Source organism: Rhinolophus hipposideros, assembly GCF_964194185.1.
Source record: "Rhinolophus hipposideros genome assembly, chromosome: 10".
Taxonomy (NCBI): domain Eukaryota; kingdom Metazoa; phylum Chordata; class Mammalia; order Chiroptera; family Rhinolophidae; genus Rhinolophus; species Rhinolophus hipposideros.
Window position 1 is genome coordinate 59,357,261 of NC_138056.1, and position 23,318 is coordinate 59,380,578.

At 37.8% G+C, this 23,318-nt stretch overlaps 1 protein-coding gene across 4 annotated transcripts in view; it reads right to left on the reverse strand.

The window, feature by feature from the left end:
• Positions 1–7,007, reverse strand: part of CTSC (cathepsin C) — a 37,796-nt gene extending 30,789 nt beyond the window's left edge. For 2 of the 4 annotated variants that reach the window (XR_013994286.1, XM_081064007.1), the window contains exons 1-2: positions 6,600–6,796; positions 4,460–4,605 (exon numbers count right to left, since the gene is read on the reverse strand). Coding sequence is in view for 3 of the 4 variants with exons in the window: in XM_081064007.1 (XP_080920133.1) it covers positions 4,460–4,605; positions 6,600–6,771 (318 nt within the window). In the remaining variant the exon portion in view is untranslated. Of the gene's footprint in view, positions 1–4,459; positions 4,606–6,599 lie in introns of all 4 variants that reach the window. The other 2 variants (XM_081064006.1, XM_081064008.1) reach the window with 2 other exon arrangements.
• Between the last annotated feature and the right edge of the window lie 16,311 nt (positions 7,008–23,318).

The following is a 23,318-nucleotide window of genomic DNA, read 5'->3' on the forward strand; positions in this document are numbered from 1 at the left end:
GTTACAACAAGTAAATTTATCCCAGTAACAAGTATTCTAAAAGCTGAATTGTTACATCTTAAAAATGAACCCAGAAGACACAGTGAAAACATTGCACAAGTTTTCCAAATCCCTTACTGTAAAAACACACAATTGTAATTTCTGGCTGTTATGGCAAACTTGAAACTTCACAGGCACAAAAAATGGGCAAATAAGTCCTCTGGTATGGATTTTACAACCATTTCCCAAACATCTCAAGATGCCCAAATTTTCCTGTTTTGAGTAGCAACCCGTTTTAGAAACACTATGGTAGTATTTTTTAGCTTACAGTTCTACTAAGACGGTTGGGCCCCAAACAAAAATCTCAATTAGGAATCAATGAAGTTTGCTTGACTATCACCAAATAAAGTGTTCAGCCACCATGAGTCTAGTATCCCTTCCACACATGTTCTTCAGTGGCTTAATCTTCAAAATAAAATCTGAGTTCCTTCTCTACTGTCCCCTTTTACAGCCTTAGAGAAAGTGACATGAGAAACATGAAAAGGTTAGAAAGCCTATTCAACTTGAGGGTATTCTTTGGAGCTTAGTTGGTTTCATACGACTTCCTTCCTTTGGGCAATTTGTTAGAGAGGATGGCATACAGACGATCTTCATATATATACACATACTCAAAAAAATGAACAAATAAAAGCATAAAGAAGAAAAAATGATCAATTATCCACCCACCACATAAAGTCAGCCATAACTAAGTGTTCTTTATGTTGTTTTGTTTTGTTACATTGTGTGCTTTGTAAGAAGCTGGCTGCTTTTAATCTGCAGGTACTTTTCAGGGTACAAATTTATTAGAGTGTGCCAACTATAAGCAAATGGTAAATGATATTAAAATTTGATAGTAGTAGAAACTGGCCTACAGACACTATTGTCTTTTATTTTGGGGAACATATTGTTTTAAAAGAAAAATGAAATGAAGTCGTCTAGGAAAGTTTCTATTTTGCCATTGGTGTAATGACTCTTTATTGTTTTACATAAGGTTGTTTCAAAAATTTAGGTACCTCCCTGGGTGAGCCCTAAATGCATTTTAATTTATCACCCCCGTAAAGTGTACAGATAACTTAATGTTCGCAGGGAGTTGGGAAGGAAAAAAATATCTTTTAAGAATATTCACCTACTGCTTCCTGCCCAACACGAACTATGCAAAAACTTTCAGTGTCAAGATTCACTTCCTTCCAAGCTTTTATCTAGCTTGAAGTCATATGTGATAAAAATACAGATTATCCCCACTCCACTTCCAAATTCTAAAGCAAAAAAAAAAAAACAAGGGGGGAAAAAAGCAGAGAAACCTCAAGTCATGAAAAACGTTCATCTTCCAAATGAGGCCTAAATAAGGAGAACTTAATTCAGGAAGTTCCTAGCAATAGAAGTGGTATCACAATTGCTTCAAAGCTGGAATGCAGGGAGAAGGATGTGGAAGTTGTCTGCTCTGTTGAGCTCGCTCTGGGGGAGCAGAATATGCAGCAGGAGCCTAAGAGGATAACCTGAGAGTATCTATCACTTGCTCAGCAAAGTCTAGCAGCAACAACAATAAGAAACAATCTGATGAAAGCACATCTGAAGAGAGCAAAAGGAAACAAGTAGTAGGGTCTGGTATGAGTCAATGGAGAGATCTGGACATCCAACTGATTTGTAGAACGACAATGTAGAGAATATCGATAGCACATTTACATAGCAAATATTTGCCAGTTATTTCTATAATGGTAGTAGGTAGAGTGGACTAGGCCATAATTTACATAGAGCACAACCCTGAACGACAAATACTGTTTTGATAATTCTTCACTTAAAAAAATAAATCAATTTTCATTTAAAATATACTTTCTACGTCTGAAGGGAAAGGTCTCATGTGCTTCACTCATTAAATAGGTTTGTGTTTTTCTTGAAACCACATCCAGCATAGTTTCCCCAGCACCATTGTAGGAAATACCCTGATGCTTAAGGTAAAATCCAGCAAGCTTTGTGTGGTAATAAGTGTCACCAAAAGTGCTTGATTTTCCTGTTATCTAAAGTCAACTCCACTCCACCATTTTTCTTAAATTTTTAAAAACTCTGCTCCTATTTCTCAGTTGGATTTGTTAAAAGGACATGGATTTTTATCACTCTGTAAGATATGTTTATCTGGAACTACTTGATTATGTTAAGAGAAATCTTAAAACCAAGTATCTTATGTATATTCTACTCTACATATTGAAATTACGATCTTTATCACAAGGCCTAACTACTGACCAGTCAGAGTGGCTGATTTTTCAGCAGGTCAAATGCACACTTTAAAAAAGTATATTGACATCGGCAGAGCATTCTTCCTATTTTTATTCCTAATGAGAGAATACCGTCCAGAAGCAGATGATTAGGTAGGGTCTGTCATACAACAACATATATACTGACTTTTCCCACTTATGCTTGAGACACTTATACCTTATTTGATGTTAAAAAGTAGTTTCCTACTGACCTGCTACTAACGTTCTGAGGCTATGGAAAAAGACCAAATCTGCTTAAACTGTGATGTAAAAAGAAACACAAAGGGTTCTGACTCCTCCTTCAGTCACCAGCTGTTCCCTCTGTCCCCACCAGCTGGACTCCTATTTAAGCTGAGGGCAAACTGATTGAAAAATACTAATGAAGGGAAATTGCCCTTGTCTGTTTCTGATTATGACTCGAGTCATTAAATGGCAACTTTAGAAGTACCCCCACCAGTTTCTCCAATTCTACAGAAGGAAAGAATGAAAAGTTTTTTAAGCCAAATGAGTAAAACTATTTACTCATCTATTTATATACTATTCCTCACTTTGCACTTATATAATTTATTTAACCTCCTATTTCTCAACTGAATTCCACTTCATCAATTCATTTTCATTTTTTAAAACACATATGGACTACGTGCCTATCATGAGTAAAGCAAGAAAGGAGAAGAGGGAAGGAGGGGAAGGCAGAGGGGAGAAAAAAGGGAGGAAAGTGAAAGGGAAAAGAGCAAGGACAGGAGGGGACATATATAGTAACAGCTGTCTTGAATATCTCTTTCCTTGTGCATCAATTCCACAGGAATGCTCAACCTGAAGGCAAAAATACTGAAGGGCTGTAACAGAGTAGCTATAAGAGGTCTCCAAAGCCCCTAGGCTCATCAACATGCAAACCAAGAATTGTAAGGAGATTGAATTATATTTACCACATTTGCACTACCTTTAAACATTCATATAGATACTGTTGTGATTTTCAAAAATGCATAATATCCAGGGGTGATATTAAAAATATTTAATAAGTGGTCAAGCATGGGCTTCAGCTAATAAAATGGACTGCTAACGTTCAACAGCCAGCGTGGATAGACTGTTCCTAGTGGCTGAGTAGCAGACCAGCCAATTCAGGTAACAGGAGACAACTTTTTCTTTTCTGTCTCTGTTTTCTTTTTCATATTAAAGAGAGGTCCTCATAACAAAAAAGTACTGGGAGTTATTATTGTAAGAAATAAGGTTGGCTCAATGTAACACCATATCCTAGTGATTAAATCACAACCCATGAGAGAAATCATAATAAATTTAGAAGTTAGTGTTTTGTTGGCGCTTTGCCTTTCATCATCTGTAACAGTCATTTCCCTACTTTCCCATGAGCCCCTAGAATTGACCAACTCTTGATGTTCAAAAGGCTGTAAATGTTATCCCATGAAAAAGTCTGTCTTTATTTATACTTGGTTTATAATAAGAAACAGCTAGTCTCAAGCCTTGTGGATTCAATTTACTTAAATTATTTAATACTCTGCCAACAGAAAAAAAATCCAATTTCAGAAGGATATCTGGGATAGGGTACAATCTGTGCTAAACTATTTTATCCTAGAGTATGCCTGAAATTGGAGGCAATGTGTTAGCATGTAAGAATGGTCAATAGTTCTTTCCTAGTGAAAGAAGAAAACAAGCTGGCTTGGCTGGACTACCTGTTACTTTAATTAGTCCAAGGAGTAACTTCTATGTTCTCTTTGTCTTAGTTTAGTTATGTTAGTCACATTAATATATTTAGTACATCATATTACTTCAATGGTACACATAGGTCAATTTCTCAGAACCAACAAGCAATGATAAAAAGGATAGCATAACAGCATAATAGCTCCAAAACCTATTTTAGGACATTCATGTCTTTCCTATAGATTCAGTACAAAGCCAAGTGACTAAGGCAATATTTAGAAATAAAGTTATAGTAATTAAGAAAATAAATTAAGAACTTAGTCATACCACAATGTAAATTTATAGCAGTGGAATGTACATATTCAAATATAGATCAGTATTTTAATCTACTGAAATCATAATTTTTGTTAAAATTATACCATCTAATTTCTCTTGGGAAGAGCAGTGTCAATTTTTATTTTAAAATTCTGAGGGTCTCCTGATTAGAAGAGGCTTCAGATATTAATGAAAATATGAATGCATTTTCCAACAAAACTAACCTTAAAAAAGGCAAACCACTTGTAGTCATTCAACACAATCTCAAAGCCTTGATTGTAAATGATGGTGAAACGGCCAGAATTGCCAAAGTCATCATACGCTGTATCCAACTTCTTAAGGTGCACCACTACTTTTTTTTCTGGTGGTCCTAAAGAAAAGAAAATACACAACAATGGAAAATTATTTTGACTTCAACAGGAGGAAAAATTTCCTCTATAAATTCCATTACTTTTAAGCTGCTTTCTTGTCATGCTACCTGATTTGGGCCAGTTTGGCTTGAAGATATCAGTTTCCATCTTGTTGCCTCCTCTCTATAGTCCCAGAGGGGTTTCAGGCCAGCCCGTGAGGTGAGGGCTCAAAAGATAGAGCTATGCCAGCAGATAGAGAGAGACCCCAAAAAGTACAGCCACTACTTTCCCAGACTGATGACATTTTTTCCACTGAAGGAGAAATGGGGGATGTTGAAAATGACAGGCAGAAATGGGGAGAATATAAAATGGTAGTCAAAAAGTGGAAAATATAAAATAACTTGCTATCAGATCAGAAGAAGGACAAATGACATGATCGCTTCAGAGAAGAAATGGGCTACCTTTCTCTATAATGGCACTACAGTTCAGAACTTCAGAATCTGAATCCTTCCAAAGTACTCAGGTTTCTGTCCTATAAAGTTAATTTGTGCTGACAGGAACTAAATTTTTAACCTTGAGAAGATGGGGGCTCAGATCTGTGTCTTTAACTATTATATTAAGGTCAAAGTTATAGTTTATAGGCAGAGGCTGCCTGAAAAAGATTCTGCTGTGTCCATCTGGAGGTTTGCAGACTTTGGCAGTTTTTCCATGTTTCAGATTAATGTTCTGAACTAGGAGACTGCATGTGACAGAGGAGTGTAAATCATGATCTCCCTTCTGCTCCAGAACTATAACTTCAACTTTCAAAAAAGAAGTTGGTTATAATGCCCAGGATTATGCAATGCTACACAGTCATCTGGAGTTGGACAGGTAAATTGATCTGTTTAAGTAACAAATGACCTGGGAATCTTTCTTTTGATGACAAGGAAATTGCAGCTGAGAGCTTCACTCATTCTGCACAAGCCACAGGGTGGTAAGGGTTTGGGCAGAACAAAAGTGCCTCTTCTGACTGAGACTGTGTGTGTTTTTCCTACTCCCATTACTAAATTCTTTGTTCTTCGTGTCTGAGGGTATGTGGAATATCCCTGTGTGTTCAAACACTAGATACCGTGTTTCCCGGAAAATAAGACCTAGCCAGACAATCATCTCTAATGCGTCTTTTGTAGCAAAAATTAATATAAGACCCAGTCTTATTTTACTACAAGACCAGGTATAACATAGTATGATATATGATATAATATAAATATATATGTAATACCGGGTCTTATATTAATTTTTGTTCCAAAAGACACATTACAGCTGATTGTCTCGTTAGGTCTTATTTTCGGGGAAATATGGTCTTTATTAAAGCCTTCCATAAGCCAGGCATTATATATTTCCAAATATAATTACTGGCTAAAGAATTATTAAAAGAACAAAAAATCAAACTTTTATATACCTCCTTGCATTTCATAAAACGGTTCAGAGTGGACTTGTAAATTTTCTCTAGCTATTAGCATCAATACACCTCCAAATCAAAATCGCTGGGCATAAGGGAATCTTCCCCACAGTCTAACAAAAAGAGAAAAATTTTCTAGCTATATTCTTGAGTCTTTGAGACTAGTTTCCCCAGCACAAGAAAAACAAACAAATAAATATACAACCAACAACAACCAAAAACCCCTGCAGATTGGACAGGGAGATCACAGACTGCACAATCTGAACTCTCTTCCAAACCAAACACACGAAAAAAACCAGAAAACAAAAATTAAGGGGGCGGGGGGGGGGGGGAGTGTTGAGGCCCCAGGAATAATCAAGAAAATGTGAAGTTGTAAGTTCTCTGAAGTTCAACTTGAACTTGGAGGTCCTGGCGCCTGAGAGGACATCCCAAGGGGCCCCAAGTCCAGCCAAGACATCGTGGCCTCGTGCAGGGGCACTCCGTGTGGTCGCGCTGTGGGGAAAGGAGTTCAGGGACAGTAAGGAAGGAATCCCGGGCTGGCACAGGAAGGGAGGTCTTGGGACGCAGGCTGCTTACCCATCACCGAGCAGTTGGCGTCCTGCCGGGACCCTCCGGGGCCCACCTGGAAGACCCAGGTGCCCAGCAGTTCAGGGTAGGTGCAGTTAGCAGGTGTATCGCAGTGCGAGGTGCCGACTGTGCAGAGGAGCAGCAGCAGGGCAGCGAGCACGCAGCGGGACCAGGGACCCATGCTGCCGGGGCTCAAAGGAGAGCTGGGGGAGAAGCGGAGGGAGGCGGTACAGTGTTAGGCAACCCCGACCGCGCGTCTTAAAATAACCAGAGGGCCGGAAACCAGCAGCCTGGCGGGGGCGGGGTCTCGGTCTCTGGGAGGCGGGAAGAGGGAGGGGGTGCTGAGCGCTCCGCGTGGGTCTCGGGACCGCAACCCGCTGCTCACCAGGACCTTGATCCCGGGGAGAGCCCAGGGACGACTCAAAGTGAGAGAGGAAGGGAGAGAGAAAGAATGGGGTGGGAGGACAAAGGTCAAAAAGAGGCAGAGTGAAGGGAGGTGGGGGAGGCTGCGAGGGGAGACAGAGGTGAGAAAAAGGCCCCGAGAGGGAAAGATCTGATTAGTAAGTGGAGTTTTCTTTTATTTGCTGTTCTTCGCTTTGTCCTTACCATCTCTCGCTCTCTTTTTTTTTTCTCTCAGAAAATTTTACTTGCTACCCCCAGACACCCCAGCTCTTTGAGAACTGCTCTTCCTTCCGTTTTCCAGAACTTTCACTACCTTTTTTTTTGGCTTGATTTTTGTTTGGTTTCCTGTTAATGTTGTTTGCCTATTATCCACAAGAGAATTCAGTTGTAGTACAAACTTACAGTTTTATGTACTAGCTGTTTCCCACCCCCAGCAACCTGTATAGGATTTAGTTTTCTCTGTTTCTCTATCTCCCTCCCGACCTCCCTCAGAATCTGTTGCACAACTCCTCCTCCTCTCCTTTTACCGCTGAAAAGCTTGAAACCCAGAGAGAGGAAGTAACTTGCCCAAGATGAGGAAGGGAGAAAGCTGATCTCATGAATATTGTCTCAGTGTACCAGTCTGATCGCCAATAATTATTAGGTGGCATTTGTGAGGGTTCAGAAAGAACCACCTCAGATGTGCCTCAGTGGTATGGGGATTGTTTTGAGCTAAAGGCAACTTTAGCTGTGGGCTCAGGAGACCTGTCTGCCCCTCCCTTAACTACCTAGAAGAATTTGAATTGGGGGTCTTGCTCATAAGAGATTATCAGACATTACCTCTTTTGACACATCTATAGGGCTGGGTAAATGTCTAATTACTAAAAATCTGCTCTTATCTTGGAATGACCCCCTCAAGTCCCCAAGTCACTTACCTCATCCTTAGTTCAGAATGTCACATTTTACCTTCTGTCCTTTAACATTTCATGCATGTGGGGTCTCTGACTCATTTATGTGGGGTTCCCCATTCATGTGAATGTAATTAGATTTGGTTATTTTCTCTTGTTCATCTGTGTCATGTCTATCTGATTATTGAACCTGCAGAAAGAACTTTGAGAGCAGAGGAAAGTTTCTTCCTCCTCCACACATTATTTCCAGGTGCTTCCTTGTTTGGTGTAAATATTACCCTTTTCTGTGAGAGCTCCTCGGACTTTATAGGGTGTTGTTGGAAGTTGGAGCTCTTTTCCTTTACACACACCTGACACTTTTTAGGTGTCAGGCCCTGGGCCAGCATCAAGGACAAGTAATGAACAAGACAGACTTTCCGTTGTCACTGCTCTCTAGAGCAATGCATTTTGCCCTCATCACACTGGTTAAAATAAGTATTTGCACGTCCACCCTTTCATCAGATAAGGATTCAAAGGGCGCAAATCCGCATTACTCACCTTTGTCTCCTTAGATTCTGGCTTGAGCGTGGGGTGTTAAAATAAATGTACTTAATAACCTTATCTTGGTTTCTAGGCCTGAAAGCCAAAATTCGATTGGGCAAGAGGAGTTACCCTTGAAAGCTCATAAGAGAAAGTGCTTTCTAATGTAGGCACACACTGCAAAGGAAAGGGGGCGGGGGACACAACACTCTACCTGTAGGTTTTATAGCCCTTAGGAGTAAAAGCTGGCATCATATAATTAAGCTAGCATACTTACTGTTTAGAGATACACTGACAGTAGCAACGCCTTCCTGAGTGCCTGGGAAAGCGTGTCATTGATTGTTAAAACATTAAAATTTTTACCAGGTCATCAATATTGAAGAGTTAAACAGTGAAGTTGGAAATTTCTTTATGGGTGTAATCAAAGTAGAACTTCACTGTAAAGAAAGTTTAAAAGTCTTTATTCAAAGAATAAGTAGAAAAGAGATCTTGGAAACCTCTTAGACTAATGGATTCATTTAATGTTTGGCAATGGAGATCCAGAGATAATAACTTGGCGAAGTTGCCAGTTACTGAGATTCAAGAATAAACTTCAGGTACCTTGATTTTAAACTGAGTTTATTTCCAATTATCTTTTAATTCCCAAAGTAATTTTCCTCAAAATAAAACACTAGCCCTCTCTCCATTAGCAGGGGAGGAAATTATAAAATATGTTATAGACTGTTGCAATATTGTGATTTATAATACACACACACATATAATAATCAGATAAGCTAGTATATTTCTCAGATATATTTGGTTTCCATCCACAGTCCCTGGCTCACAGCTCCCTAAACTCTTGGAATTTCCTAAGCAATAACAACAATGGGAGCATGATTTGTTACAATATTTGGTATCTTCTTAATTCCTGAAAATACTTCAGGCCATTAAAAGTGAAATGGGGTTATTCATAACAAGCCCTTCCACCACAACTGGGTTTATGTTAATGAACATGACCTTTGCAAAGTGTCTAAGTAAGAGGTCTGATTGCCAGGGGAACCAAAGGTGAATAGAAACTTTTATCCCATTCCCTGATTTCCAGGGAGGAGAGAGGGGCTAGAGGTTGAATCAATCACCAATGGCCAATGAGTTCATCAATCGTGCCTATGTAATGAAACCTCCATAAAAACCCAAAAGGAGGGGGTTTGGAGAGCTTCCAGGATAGGGAACAAGAATGCTTCCATATGCTACCATGCCAGGCCCCAAGTTCCACGGGGACAGAAGACCCTTTGCGTGGATCTTGCTGTATATATCTGTTCATCTGGCTGGTAGTCTGTATCCTTTAATATCCTTTGTAATAAATCTATGATATGGTGAGTAGATGTGTTTTCTTGAGTTCTGTGAGCTGTTCTAGCAAATTAATCAAACCCAAGGAGGGGGTCATGAGAATCTCTGATTTATAGCCAGTTGGTCAGAAGCACAAGTAACAACCTAGGCTTGAAACCGGCTTCTGAAGCGGAGGGCAGTTTTATAGGACTCAACCCTTTACCTGTAGAATTTGACTATATCTGGATAGTTTCAAAATTGAGTTAAATTCTCGGACAGTAATACGGTGTCTAAGAATTACTTGTGGTTGGTGGTAACCCCAATCTACATTGGAAGTTGAGTCTCAGAACATTTTTCAGAGACCTTTTACTATTCTGAAATGAAATTCAAATATAATAAGCTACTTACACACTTAATAAAAAAGAAATACTCAATGTCAAATAAAGGACAAATAAAAAGATATTTCAAATAAATTTCTAATATAACGTGTAATGCAGGGACGCAGTTCCTGCTCCCTGCACAAGAATGCAGGATATGGTGAGGCCAAAAAGGAACACCCACTGAGGCATAGATAGGGGAGTCATACCACTATATTCTTGCTGGTGGCTGGGTTGGAGACACAGGAAGCAGGAGCCACAATCTGCCATCCGCTTCTCTGCCAACCAACCAACCCCACTTGCTAGCCACAATCTGCGCTTGCTAGCTTAGCCAACAACACTTATATTAGTGACTAATAGCTAACTGGTTACAGCTGATAGCCAACTAATAACCGCGCCAGCATCTTGCCACGTGAGGCTGAGAGCCTGGAAACCGCTCTCTGGGCCTCTGTCTCCACACAAAGACATATATTCTATCATATAAAATGCTCATGTATGAATCAATGAGACATTAGGATATTTGCTCTTTTTGTCTCCATGCAAAATAGTAAAATCTTGATAAAAGTGACAGGTACCTTTTCTCTGAGAACAGAAATGATTTCAGTGAGCTATACCTCAAATACCATATCAAATGGTCACTTAACCACAATGCCTCCGTTACTAATTCCAGACAACTCGTGGTTAAAACTTATGGTCTGGAGAGTTGCAATTGGTTTAATTTCTGATTAAAAATTACACGGGATGGCTTAAAACTTTCTTAGCCAAAAGGGGGCTCCTTTGAAATTTCCCAATTAGCTTATCTGAGATCTCAACTCCAATGCTAAGATTTTCGAACCCACCAAAGACAATGGGAGGCTTTCTTTAATTGCTATTTCGAGGCCTCCAATGAAATCATTTTAAAACTTAATAGACACCTCCAGAAATTAGAAGAAAAGATTTAAGCAAGCAATCCACCTCCCTTGCTTTCAGAATCCCCTGAACTGTCTTCTCCTCAAAGTCGCTCAGTTCCTCCTTTGTTTTCCCCCATCTATCCCTCTCTATCTGAACCCCCTCTTTGTTCTTCATAAATCCCAGTTCCTGAACCTTCTCTCTCCATGGCTCCTTTTAAAGTTTTAGATAATTCTTAAGGAGTCAAAACTGTCTCTTTGACTCCTGGGACTAAAACAAAACTTTTAGCCACCGTTAAAGATTTTCCAAACCCAAAAATGAATCTCTCTGAATTAAACGCCATTTAGTCTGATCATCAGTGCTTACCAGCCAGGTCTTTCTGTTGTGTACTAACTCATCCACATGTTGGTTGGCAATGTCCCAGCTAGAGATGAATGAACTCTGCAGACTGGAGCCACCCTCTGTAAGACTTTAAATTCCTGGGTGCCGCAGACTTAAGTGCCTCACAGAAACAGGCACAATTATTAAAAGCCAGTCCCCAAATTTTCCCTAGGCAAATACATCGGAAAGCTGTTTACCCATTGATGCAAGGAAAGGATGAATCCATCCTAGATTAGTTCCATCATTTTGAGCAAACTTTCCATAAAATTCTGGAATCAAAGACCTTAATGATGAAACTACTAACTTATTCGATTCCATCTTTGTTTCAGGTCTTCATGAGGCCCTTGATACCATATTACAACAACATAACCACGATTAGAATGCAAAAAGACCCGATGAAATTGCCTCAGTAGCCAACCAAGTAGCAAAAACTATAGAAAAAGACAAAGAAACCCAATTACTTGGACCTTAGACTTCCAGGGAAAAAACAAACAAACAGCTAAACTAATGGCAACTTCAATAATTAAATAAAACCCTTACCCCCAATTCTCCCTGGACGCCAGATCAAGACCCTACCTCTTGTTTTGCAAAAACCCTGGACATTTTTAAAGGGATTGCCTCAAGTATAAGCGATGGCTCCAATGTAATCAAGGTAAGACACCCAACCCAAAGTGACTAAATAAGAGTAGGGATGTTCCAGGGATTTAATGGGGACTTTCCCCCTTTTTACAGCAAACCACTTAGGGAAACTAGATGTTAAAATCAAAGATAATTTAGTAAGAGCTCTTATACTGTTAGTCCTCAACAACAACATCCTTTTGACGTCCCCTCCCTGGAGTTCCAAAACTGTTCAAATGGTTGGGGGTCACTACCCAACCTATAACTGTCTTCAAATCCCAACCTATTCCCTTGTGATAAAATGCTACTACTGGATCTGTCTCCTTCCTCCCCATACCTGCCATAGCTTCCTTGATCCTACTGCAGTCTGTATTTACAATTACTCATCTGTTCCTAACTGCTCTATGTCATACTCCCCGGTCACCAATTGGAACACTCATGTGCCTGTTTTACCCAAAGACTATTGGGTAGTCCCAATAGAAACAAAGAGTCCTTGTTTCTTCCTAACACACTCCACTAACAGCCAAGTCATGCTTTCTGACCACCACTGCCAATGAAAAGGCACTTATGAGCACAAAAATCTGACCTTCTCAAACAGTAAAAGGTCATTAACTTGCTTTCTCTATGCCTGTCTGCCCCAGCATCTTCTAACCAAGACCTTCGATTCAACATCACCTCCACCCAACTGCTGTTAACAACCCCCATAGGTATACGTTTCTGCGATCCCATCTGTCTTACCAGCCTGCAGTTTGAATCAAACTACTCAGCCTTGTTCCCTTCCATCCATCGACCCCTGGCTTGACCAAATCCCTCAAACCTCCCCACAAATAGTCCCCTTAGTCTCCAAAATCTCTTCGGCATACTTGTGCCCCTCTGGTTGTTTTCATCTGCACATATTACAAATGATCTTGGGCCTCTGACTGCATAGACTCCTAGAGAACATGGGGAATCTGCTGTAGAGAAACTGGTCACCTCTTTGTTTATCCTTCAAAATGCTAATAATCCCCTCTCATCCTCAAGGGAATAAAGAATCCTTTCCCTTTTCCTGATGAGAATCCTGATGTCTATGAAGATAACAGTTGCTGCACTTAGGCTGGTTGAGATTTAACCACAGGGTATTCGGCACACATACGCATAGGGCATTGCCTATAGTGGGACATCTGTAGGTGTTGTTACTTACCAACGTGATATGATGAAATGAAATCTCACCCACACTATCAGTCAAATAGCCACTTCCATTGCCAGAGCCATTCGGGCACAAAGGAAATCCTTAGATTCCACGGCCCGAGCTGTTTCAAACAACTGCACCACTCTAGACTATCATCTCACAACCCAAGGAGGAGTTTTTTCTGTTGCTAACACTTCCTGTGGTTCTTGGATTAACATATCATACCAGGGAGAACTTGAAAGGACCAAGATACTTGAATTGGCCATCTCTGAAAGGACACTCTTACTTTTCTCTAAACCTTTCCTTTTTAAATTTTATTGACTTATTTTCCTGGCTATCTTCTGGCTTATGGGCTTGGTTCAGATCAGCACTACAGTTTATCCTATTACTTAAGTTTCAACCTGTGGTTCCTTTTTAGAATCATTCTTCAATGGTTTAACAAATGCCTCCAGAAAACTCCTTCCCAGATTATGCTCAGCCAGCATCTACAGATTTTTATCAGAACTAAACCCCAGCCAAGATCAACGACCATCTATTCTAACCAAATCCATACCCTTATTGAATTCTCGACACATTCCCCCTTCCCTGAGGGACCAGATGAACCCAGAGCAGAGAGCTATGCCACTTCGGCAACAACTAAGGGACTCATGAAGAACTGGAATTCATCAGCACCAATACGTTTGGCATGGTTTGATTAAAAGGGGGGAAATGTGGACTTTTATTACATTAGGGACTTTGTGCTCCTAAAAGAACAATGTCAAATTAGCAGCTATTTTATCTGTTCAGAAGTGCTTTCTGAAAGCTGAATTCCTAGAAAAGCCAGGAACTGGCCACACTTGCCTGACAAGCTTACAAAGGAACAAAGAACATTACATTCATCCTACCTTCACCACCCACTGAATCTAAGATTACCTGATGTGGAAATGCCCCATAGCCCCAACCAATCTCTATCCTGTTTGCACATACTTGCAGTGTCTGCTTGCCCCAACCAATCCCCTTAAAGGTCAGCTGCCTGCGGTATCTGCCTTTAAATACTGCAGTGGAGTTCTGAGACCTGTGAGAGGAAGGAAGGAAAAAGGACTGGGTAGATAGAGACTCAGGAATGTAACTCTGAGATAGTCTCAGCCAGCAGGGAATTCTGGTGCAATGGTACACATAGATGAGCTTGGCTTGGGAAGAAATGGCCAGGCCCTAGCATTTGTGCTGTCCTTAGTCATTGGCCTTGACTTGAAAGCTGAGGGGGATCCTGAAGTCATGATTGACGGAAGCTGTCTGCAAACTGCACTTGTACAAAAAGATCCACAAGCATAAAAGGAGTGCTGGACCGTTTATTCAGGTCTTAAGTTGTCCCAAGAAGTATACTCTGTTTCTATCCTTCTGATCTACTAGGCAGATGTCAAAACTCTCTCTTCTATGACCTCATGTTCTTGTAATTATCTGATTACATTCTGATGTATTATTATCTGGTACATATCTAATGACTGCTTTATTCACCAGGATCCATGCTCCTTGACAGCAGGACTGTATTATTTTTGTACCTCCATTTTTTTGACAGAGTTTGGCCAATATCTACTCATTGATCGTCTCAATAAATGTTTTGAAAGAAAGGAAGGCAGGAAGATAAGCAGAAGGAATAAATAATTAGCTGACTGTGCACATGCAGTTGATTTGTAGAGCTTACCGTGACTGAAATCACAGGTCTGCTTAGTAGTGCTGCCCAGGTTGGTTAATTTCAGTATTCCAATGTGTCTTTTTGTCTTCAGAAGCCTTTGCGTTCCTAAGGTTATGAAGACTCCAAAGAGCTTTTGTTTATATGGATCATATCTGGTGATATTTACCCCATTAGAAATTAAAAGTGAAAAATTGAAGTATTGACTTATTTAATAATAACAATAAAGTAACATACTCTAAAAACATATAGCTATATTTCTGAGAAAGAAAAGTTAGTGAGAAGAATAAACATTGTTTTATAGTTTTGCAAACTCTTTAATTCTTGGGTTACTGGAAGGGTGCTATATTTTCTTTCCTTCCACATTCCACCTGTTGTAATATGTTGTTTTGGTTGAGGAATATGAAGAAAACGCAGGTAGTCGAAAAAGGAAGAACCCTATGAACTCCTGAAAGAGTCGCATGGATCTCCATGGGTCCTTGGACCACAATCTGAGAACTTAACTAGAATAATTTTATACCCTAAGATTCTCTCACTGTCAGCTCTGAAAGATATGTGTCCTTGGTCACAAGGTGAATAGGAATGAGCAGAATGTGTGGTTATATGTCCACATATAAAATTCCAGCAATGGAGAAACCACTCAAGGCAAATTCCATAGCGATTGTGAGTCTCTGGTGTCATTTTTATATATCAGGGGTGGGAATATTCTAGGTTTGCTCAGTGAGATATAAAAATAGGAGCAGGATATCCTTGATTTTGATGGAATACAAGCTGATAAAGACATAAAAGTACTATTTATGCTTTCTTTTTGAATAGAGGGTTATCATTTGCATAATCCATTTACATATTATGTCAGTCTCATAGTAATCTCCCAGTTATCACTGCTCCTATTTTACAGATAAGGAAATTGGGGCTCAGAAAGAAGTGACATTTCCACCATCACACTGCTAATAAGTATAGATCTGATAACCAACAAAAGATTTGTCTCAAGTTACAATGTTAGGATGGATTAAGAAGGTGAAGATTTGTCTACTTATCAATGCAGTCACATATAAAATTAAGAGAAAGAAAGGTTCTACAAGTGAAGCAGATGGAAGATGCAGGTTGAGGCAGCTATGGAACTGTCAATTACTGAGATAGGCTCTAGTATTTGATCTCATTCTCCCTTCAGTTAAATACATCAAGTTTTTGAAGTGAAATTTTTGAGGAGCATTGCTTTTTACCAGCAGACCAAGATTAGCCTATAGGTCATACAAAGCAAGAGCAACCCTAAAGAGTAGACAAATGTGATGAATGTGACCACTGTGCTCCCTTTCCACCAACACCACTCTGATCCAGTATGCCATCATTTCTTGCTGGATGACCACAATTACCTTCCAATTTCATCCACTTTTTCTTGAATTTAATGCAAGCCAAGAACCTAAGTGTCATCCTTGACTGCTTCAATCTGATCAGCCAATGTATCATACTGCGTCTACCTTCTCCACTGTGATTTTTTATTTAAATGTAAATCATATCAAGTTACTCTCAGTAGGAGAAAGCTAAATACTTCCCAATAGGTTACCTTTTGATCATCTTTGATTACATTCTACAAGACCCTACATAATCTGCCCCACCTCTCCCTTCATTCCTCTAATTGCTCACTGTCTCAGAAACTCTTGCCTTCTGTTGATCCTCAAACTCTCTAGATTCCTACTCTCTTCGTTACCTTTGTAGTTTGCTACCTTCTCTACCTGAAATAATTCACCCCGTTTTTCACATGACTGCTCATTCTCACTGTTTATGAAATTCTCACTGATAAACATTTACCTCCTAAGGAAGGCCTCCTCTGCCCATGTTATCTGAAGTAGTCTGCTCCAGCGATTCAATTTTCTTACTCCGTTTATTTCTACTAAACTTCCCATAATTATTGCATTTTCTTGTTTCTTATGTATTTGCCCCACTGGAACATAAACTCCATGCAGGTTGAGCCTTATCTGTCTTGTTCACCACTGTATCTTCAGGACACAGTAGGTGCCTAATAAATGTTTATTAAATGTTGATTAAAACTCCTTACTCTCCAGCTTTTAAGAATCAGGTTTACTGGAAGCAAATTTTCCTTGGGAAAACATTTGTATCATTACATGGTAAGTGTTCTATTTCTCACCTCATACTGTTCATTTTCAGAGATATTCAACTCGCACAGGAACCAGCTTGCGAGCCCCAGCAACATCTGGAATTTTAAGTTAATATACCTGTGTGGATTAATTTGAAAGTTGTGGAAGTTGACCCTGGACTACTTTATATATGTTTGGCTTGCTATCCTGAAGTCAAGTTATAAACACATGTCGGATAATAGGAAGGCTAAACCATGCCTTATTTGCTTTTCAAAGCTCTGCAGTTTGATTCTGATGTAGGATGTTCCTTAGTGTATGCTGGTTTCGTAGTCTTGTGGAGCTGAAGAATGGATACATGGACACAGGAGAGGCAAAGGGTTGCACTGGAAGATAATTTATTATAGCAAGCAAAGAGTTACAGCTCCTGCGCGAGAGGGGGTACCCGAAACTGGGGTGCTCAATAGCTAAGGCAAAAAGCTTGTGTTTATATACCTTTATTTCTACCTGGGAGGAGGATGTTGGGATATGGGTGCCTACGAATACAATGTTTCCCAGACTCACTCTACTGCTCAGCTTGGGGGAGACCATTGAAACAACTCAGTTGCCCCAGAGCATCACTGATGATATTTTTGCCCTGTTACGGTTGCCCTGATACCGGTAAGTTCTGTTTTCGTTCTGCTTTTGCTCAGTCTACCAAGGAATCTAATTGCCTGATTTCGTACTAACTAACCTGCCTCAATTCGACTTCCCTTCTTTCTATATAGATTATTGCTGAGAGGGAAACATGATGTCAAATAAGGTGAACTCCAAACAGCAAAACTGTAGAGAGTCTTGGCATGAAGAGAGCAAAACTAGACGTTGTTGACTGGTTTAAAGGTCAAGATTATCAGTTTGTCCAAGTTGAGAAAGTGTGTTTCTTTCCCAAGAATCAGATAACTTACCTGTGTAACGATACAGGAACATTAAACATATTTCATTTAATAAGTTACAAGTAAGTTGACTTATTATTTATTACTTATTACATAAGTTAACAAGATCAAGCTGATTTATGCATTTCTCTTGTTTTTTAAACAATGCTTAGTACCCTTAGAATTTAAAAATAAACAAATAAAGATAAATGCATAAATAAATAACGTTAGTGCAGGTAACAACCTTGAGGAAAAAATCCCTAAATTTTACCATCATTTTCAGTTGTTCCTATTCCATTTGTTGTTTTTCTTTCTCCTAACTGAAACTTAGTTACATTTTTATTATATTATGAGATATAAAACTCAATAAATTTTACTTAACATTATACCAAATATGTTTTGCCATTGTGCTACATAGTTTATTATTATTATTATTATTATTATTACTTCCTGTCTCCCCTTTTCCTTTCCACCTACATCCTGTCAAGCAAGCTAATCTATGTTCACTCCCTGGTGTGCACAGTTCCAAATTTTTACTTAACTTACCCAACCATTTATAAGCAGGGTGCATAACATTTACGGGAACAGATTCTAGATCAAGTACGCCACGGTTTGATCCTGACACCACCTCTTAATACCTATATGACCTTAGTTATTTATCTTCTTTCACTCAGTTTCCTCATCAGCAAAACTGGGATAATAATAGTAACTACCTCATAGGGTTGTAGTGAGGTTTAGAATGAATGAATGAATATGTGAACTGCTTACGATAATAGTGTCACAGAGTAAGCTTGCAGAAGTGCTATCATTATTATTTTGATGCATCTGCGTATGGATTTGAGGGTTTATTTTATGAAATGGGAACATACTCAATATATTTCTCTTCAACCTTATTTTCATTCTTTCATTCTCCTCATTCTTAACTAAACTCTTCATTCTTAAAGATAAATTACAGAGATCTCCTCACATCGAGAAATTGAATTCATTTAGAGGAAAATAGCTGCACAGTCCTTAAGGTATGGAAAACATCTATTTCACTGTTATTATTAAATGGGCCTTAGTTTGTTTCCAGGCACTTCAGCATTATTATTTTTTGCCACATCAAATAATGTTGCAGTAAGAATTTTTGAACATCTACCCTTCCCATGGCTGCTTTTATTTCTATAGGAAAGTGACAGGCACTAATAGCTGTGTCAAGTAGACATTGAAAAATTAAGTGTTGAACAGACCTAGCCAATCACACTTCTAACAGCAATGTCAAAGACAGTCCTTTCCCACTCCTGCTGTCCCGCCTCCCTACAAACCTCCTTTCTTCCCTGAGTTGCTTTGAATATTTTAAATTTAAATATTATAAATTGTTTACAATTGATTGAAATGTTTTAGATAATTATTTTTTTAATTTTAACTTTGTGTCTCTGAAGCACCTAAGGACAATTTTTGTATATGGTATGATACAGATATTCAATTGTCCTTTCATTTATGCAAGGCTACCAGCACCATTTATTTTAAAAATCTTATTTTCCTTCTAAATTTGAACACCAAATTTGAATATATTCAATTCCCATAAATATTGGAATTCTTTGTTTTGTTTTACTGATTGACTTCTAAACCAACTGTGCTCCCTACATTGTTTTCCTCAGGTCTTTTCTCGCATTTTTTTCCACCTCCATATGAATTTTAATTAAAAAAATTTTTATCACTTACAAAATTGTATGATTTTGCTAATCCTTAGCCCACATTTTTTTTTTTTTAACTTAATGGAGCATTCAATAGATTTAAATGTATATTATTTTCAAAGAACTAACTTTGGATATATTCACCTACCTTAATATTTTTATTTTTTTAATCAGTTTCATCTTTTTAAAAAATATTTTCTTTCTACTTTATTTGCTTCCTTTTGTCTTTTTTTTCTTAATTTATTAACATAAGTTCTTAGCACCTCCTTTTCAGTCTTTTCTTTTAATGATAAAGGTGTATTAGGCTCACAGTTTTATTCTGAGACAAGCTTTAACTATATCCTACAAGTTACAGAATGAAGTACTTTTTTTTTTTTTTTTTGCAATTTGAAAGTTGATAATTTAGGTTTTATTTTTCTGTTGACTTCTTAAATTATTTAGAAATCTATTTCTTATTTTAAGTAGTTAAATTTTTATTTAACTTATATTCTTATTTTATTAGATTATGTTCTAAGAATGTGGCCTATAAAATATCAACAGTTAAAATTTTATTAGTAATTTTCTGTGGGAAAATTTATGGTTGAATTCTATAAAATAAACACGTAAAATTATATTTTCTCTATTCAAGAGGACTTAGAGATATACTCAAAATGATTGAATTCAGTCTTTCTATGAGCATGCTTATTATTTTGTTTTCTATATCTTCCAGTTCTGAATGATTGAAATATTTCACTGTAACTTCATTCTAATGAACTTGTCAGTTATTTAATCATTTGATCTTACTATTTTAATTGCTTTGTTACTTGGTGAATTTTTATGTAAATATATTATAGCTCCTTTGAAATATGATGTTTGCCTATTCATAGATGTTTCACAATAGCCCTTTCCTCTGGAAATTCTACCTAAGCCTGCAGCCTCAAAAGTACCTTCTAAAACTTGCTAGCTTGTCAGTCCTGGGTATTGTCTTATTCTAAGACTTAGTTAAATTGTGTTTAGAGAGAGAGAATGCTTAGAATGTAAAGTCACAGTGCTATTGGGTGCTGTAGGCTTTTAATTTCTAATATATATTTTCTTCTTGGAATTTCATGACTTCAACAGGTCTTCTCAGCAATGTAGGGTACAAAATACTGACACGATTATATACATATGACAATGTCTGATCCCTACAACTGCACTGTGGGGTAGGTATTATTCACTGCATTTTAGAAATGAAAAGGTGTTTGGAACTGAGAGATTAAGTATCTTTCTGAGTGCTATGCAAGTTAGTAAGTGGCCGAGCTACAAAGTTTGGCTGATTCCCAAAAAATGTCTGAATCACAATGCCTATTTTTTTCCCACCATACCACACTGCCTTACTTGTATGAACACTAAAAAGATATTTTGAACAAATGGTCATCCATAGATAATAAAAAAAGCATAATACCTCTTTATGCACAAAAAAAACTGTATTTATTCAATAAATATTAATTCAACATGGTACTAGTGTTGCAGCCACTAAGCAAGAGGAAATGATAGTAGATGTTTTGGGAGAAAGTAAAAACAAATGGAGACATGTATTTAAAATACCTATGGGATATCAGAGTGGAGATGACTAGTAATAAGCTGGAAATATTGGTGTAAGACTCAGGGGAGGGGTAATTCAGTAATTCAACAGGTATTAATCCCACATATACTCTATTCAAGGCATGAGAATAGCTGCAAGGTGTTCAGACTACCTTATGTATTAGCTGAATACAATTTTTATTAGTTATCACCAAATAAATGAGAGTTGACATTGTAGGAGAAGAAATCACCCAAAGCAAGTACATAGAATGCAGGCTAAGACAACAATCACCAAAATTTAAGGATAAACTAAAGAAAAAGAGTTCATGAAGGAAATAATTAAGAGAATTCAGAATAAGGACCAAGATATGATTAAAACCAGAAAGAAGGAATTTTTAGTCTAAAATGTAATGAATGAATTTTTGCTTTAACTATCCCTAAGTCATGACCAGCTTCCTCTTCCAGGAACATATGCCAAATTGGTGTCCCATTTCTTGGGCTCAGGGTGAAGACTCCCAGCTCTTTGGGAAGCTGATCAGAAACCTAGAGAAGACAGTTATGAAATCCTCTACGTAACTGAGGGTTACCTGAACTGCAACATGGCCAGTCTTGATGAACATTATTATAAACATCGGTTCATAGTATGTGGTTCTATGGTATAGATTGAGTAGCATCTTGTGCCAACTTAGTTCCATTATAACTTTATAGCACCTACTGAGAGCTGCTTTAAAAAATAAATTTCTCATGTCAACCTTGCATTGGCTTCTCCTTGTAAAAAGATAGACACATTACCACAGCTTGAATTTCTAGTTGCTTAGAACCTACATACATCAGAATGACTGTGCTATGTTTGAATCTTTTTATTGATTTTTCTTTGAAGAACTTGTATTGTAGGCAACAGACCTGTTGCATAATTGTGAGAGCTAATGAAAAAAAATATGAATATGATTCACATGACATGTCAAAACAAAGGTATGATATCATTTCCTGCACTTTAAGTTCAACATGGCTCCCTAGAGTCCTGGAAAAAAATTGGTTATAATTCCTGATTTGGTTCAACTGAATCCATTAATAGGAAATAACTGATCCAGAGGTATCATGATACATGTCTAAGAGAAATTAGCAAATTCTATGATTATCCCTAATTGAGATTCCAATTTGCATAAAGATATGCAATTTTTAATGATAAAAATATTTAAAATTTTACTGAAGCATTGGATGTATTAAAACAGTATCTGCTAAGAAACAGGAAAGCTGGGTTATAATGATATCTTTGCCACTGACTCACTTGGTAACTTTTGAGGAGATCAATTTAAACTATCCCTGTGATTCCTACCTTGTCAAATTAGGGATAATTGCCCTATCAATCTCACTAGATTGTTATGATTTTGAAAAGATGAATTCACTCAAGAGATATTTATAAAGTGCTTACTGTGAGTTCAAGCTCTGTTCTAGCACCAAAGATTCAGTGAAGAACATGCCAAATGAGATGTCTGTTTTCACGGAGCTTAAATTTAAGCCAGGAATAAAAACATTTAACAGTTATATGTGTATGAGTGTCACAAAAGTAAGTATCAGATGTAATGGTAATGTATGGTAGTTTGGGAAGTCAAGGAAGAGCGCTCTGAGGAAATAACACGTAAGCTGAGATCTGCAGGCTAAGAGTGGCATATGTTAACACCATTCTAAGTGTAAGGAAGAACTTTCATAAAGGCTGGAGGAATTTGAAGAACTGTAAATTAGAGTTCAGAAAAGCCAAAACAATGAGTGATAGGGAAGAAGTGAAAGATAGTAGTTATGAAAACATATTTCGACATAGCTAGTGAGAACACAAGTTGGTTCAAATTTATGTAAAGCATTTTGGTAATGTAAAATAAATATCTCAAGCAAAAAATATATATATACACATATGTATATATTTCTAGTCTTTGAGTCAAATGTTGAGCCCTTGACTACATATTCTATTGAAAATCATGATACAGAAAAAAATATTCATAAGAAAAAAGATATTCATTAAAGTGTATTTGTATTAGAACAGAAAAATCAGACAAAAAATTAAATATACAGAATAAGCAAAAATATGGTGTGTGCAAATTAAGACATATGCAGATAATAAAAGCTCATGAAGGTTCATAATAATGAGAAAACATTTATGTTATAATATGTTGTATAATATTAAGCAAAGAAACGGGCAATACAGGGGTGGGCCCAGGTAAAGACTGGTCAAACCAAGGATCTGAATTACAATTAAGAACTCTCAGAAGACCATACCCTGATCTTATACAGGGGTTA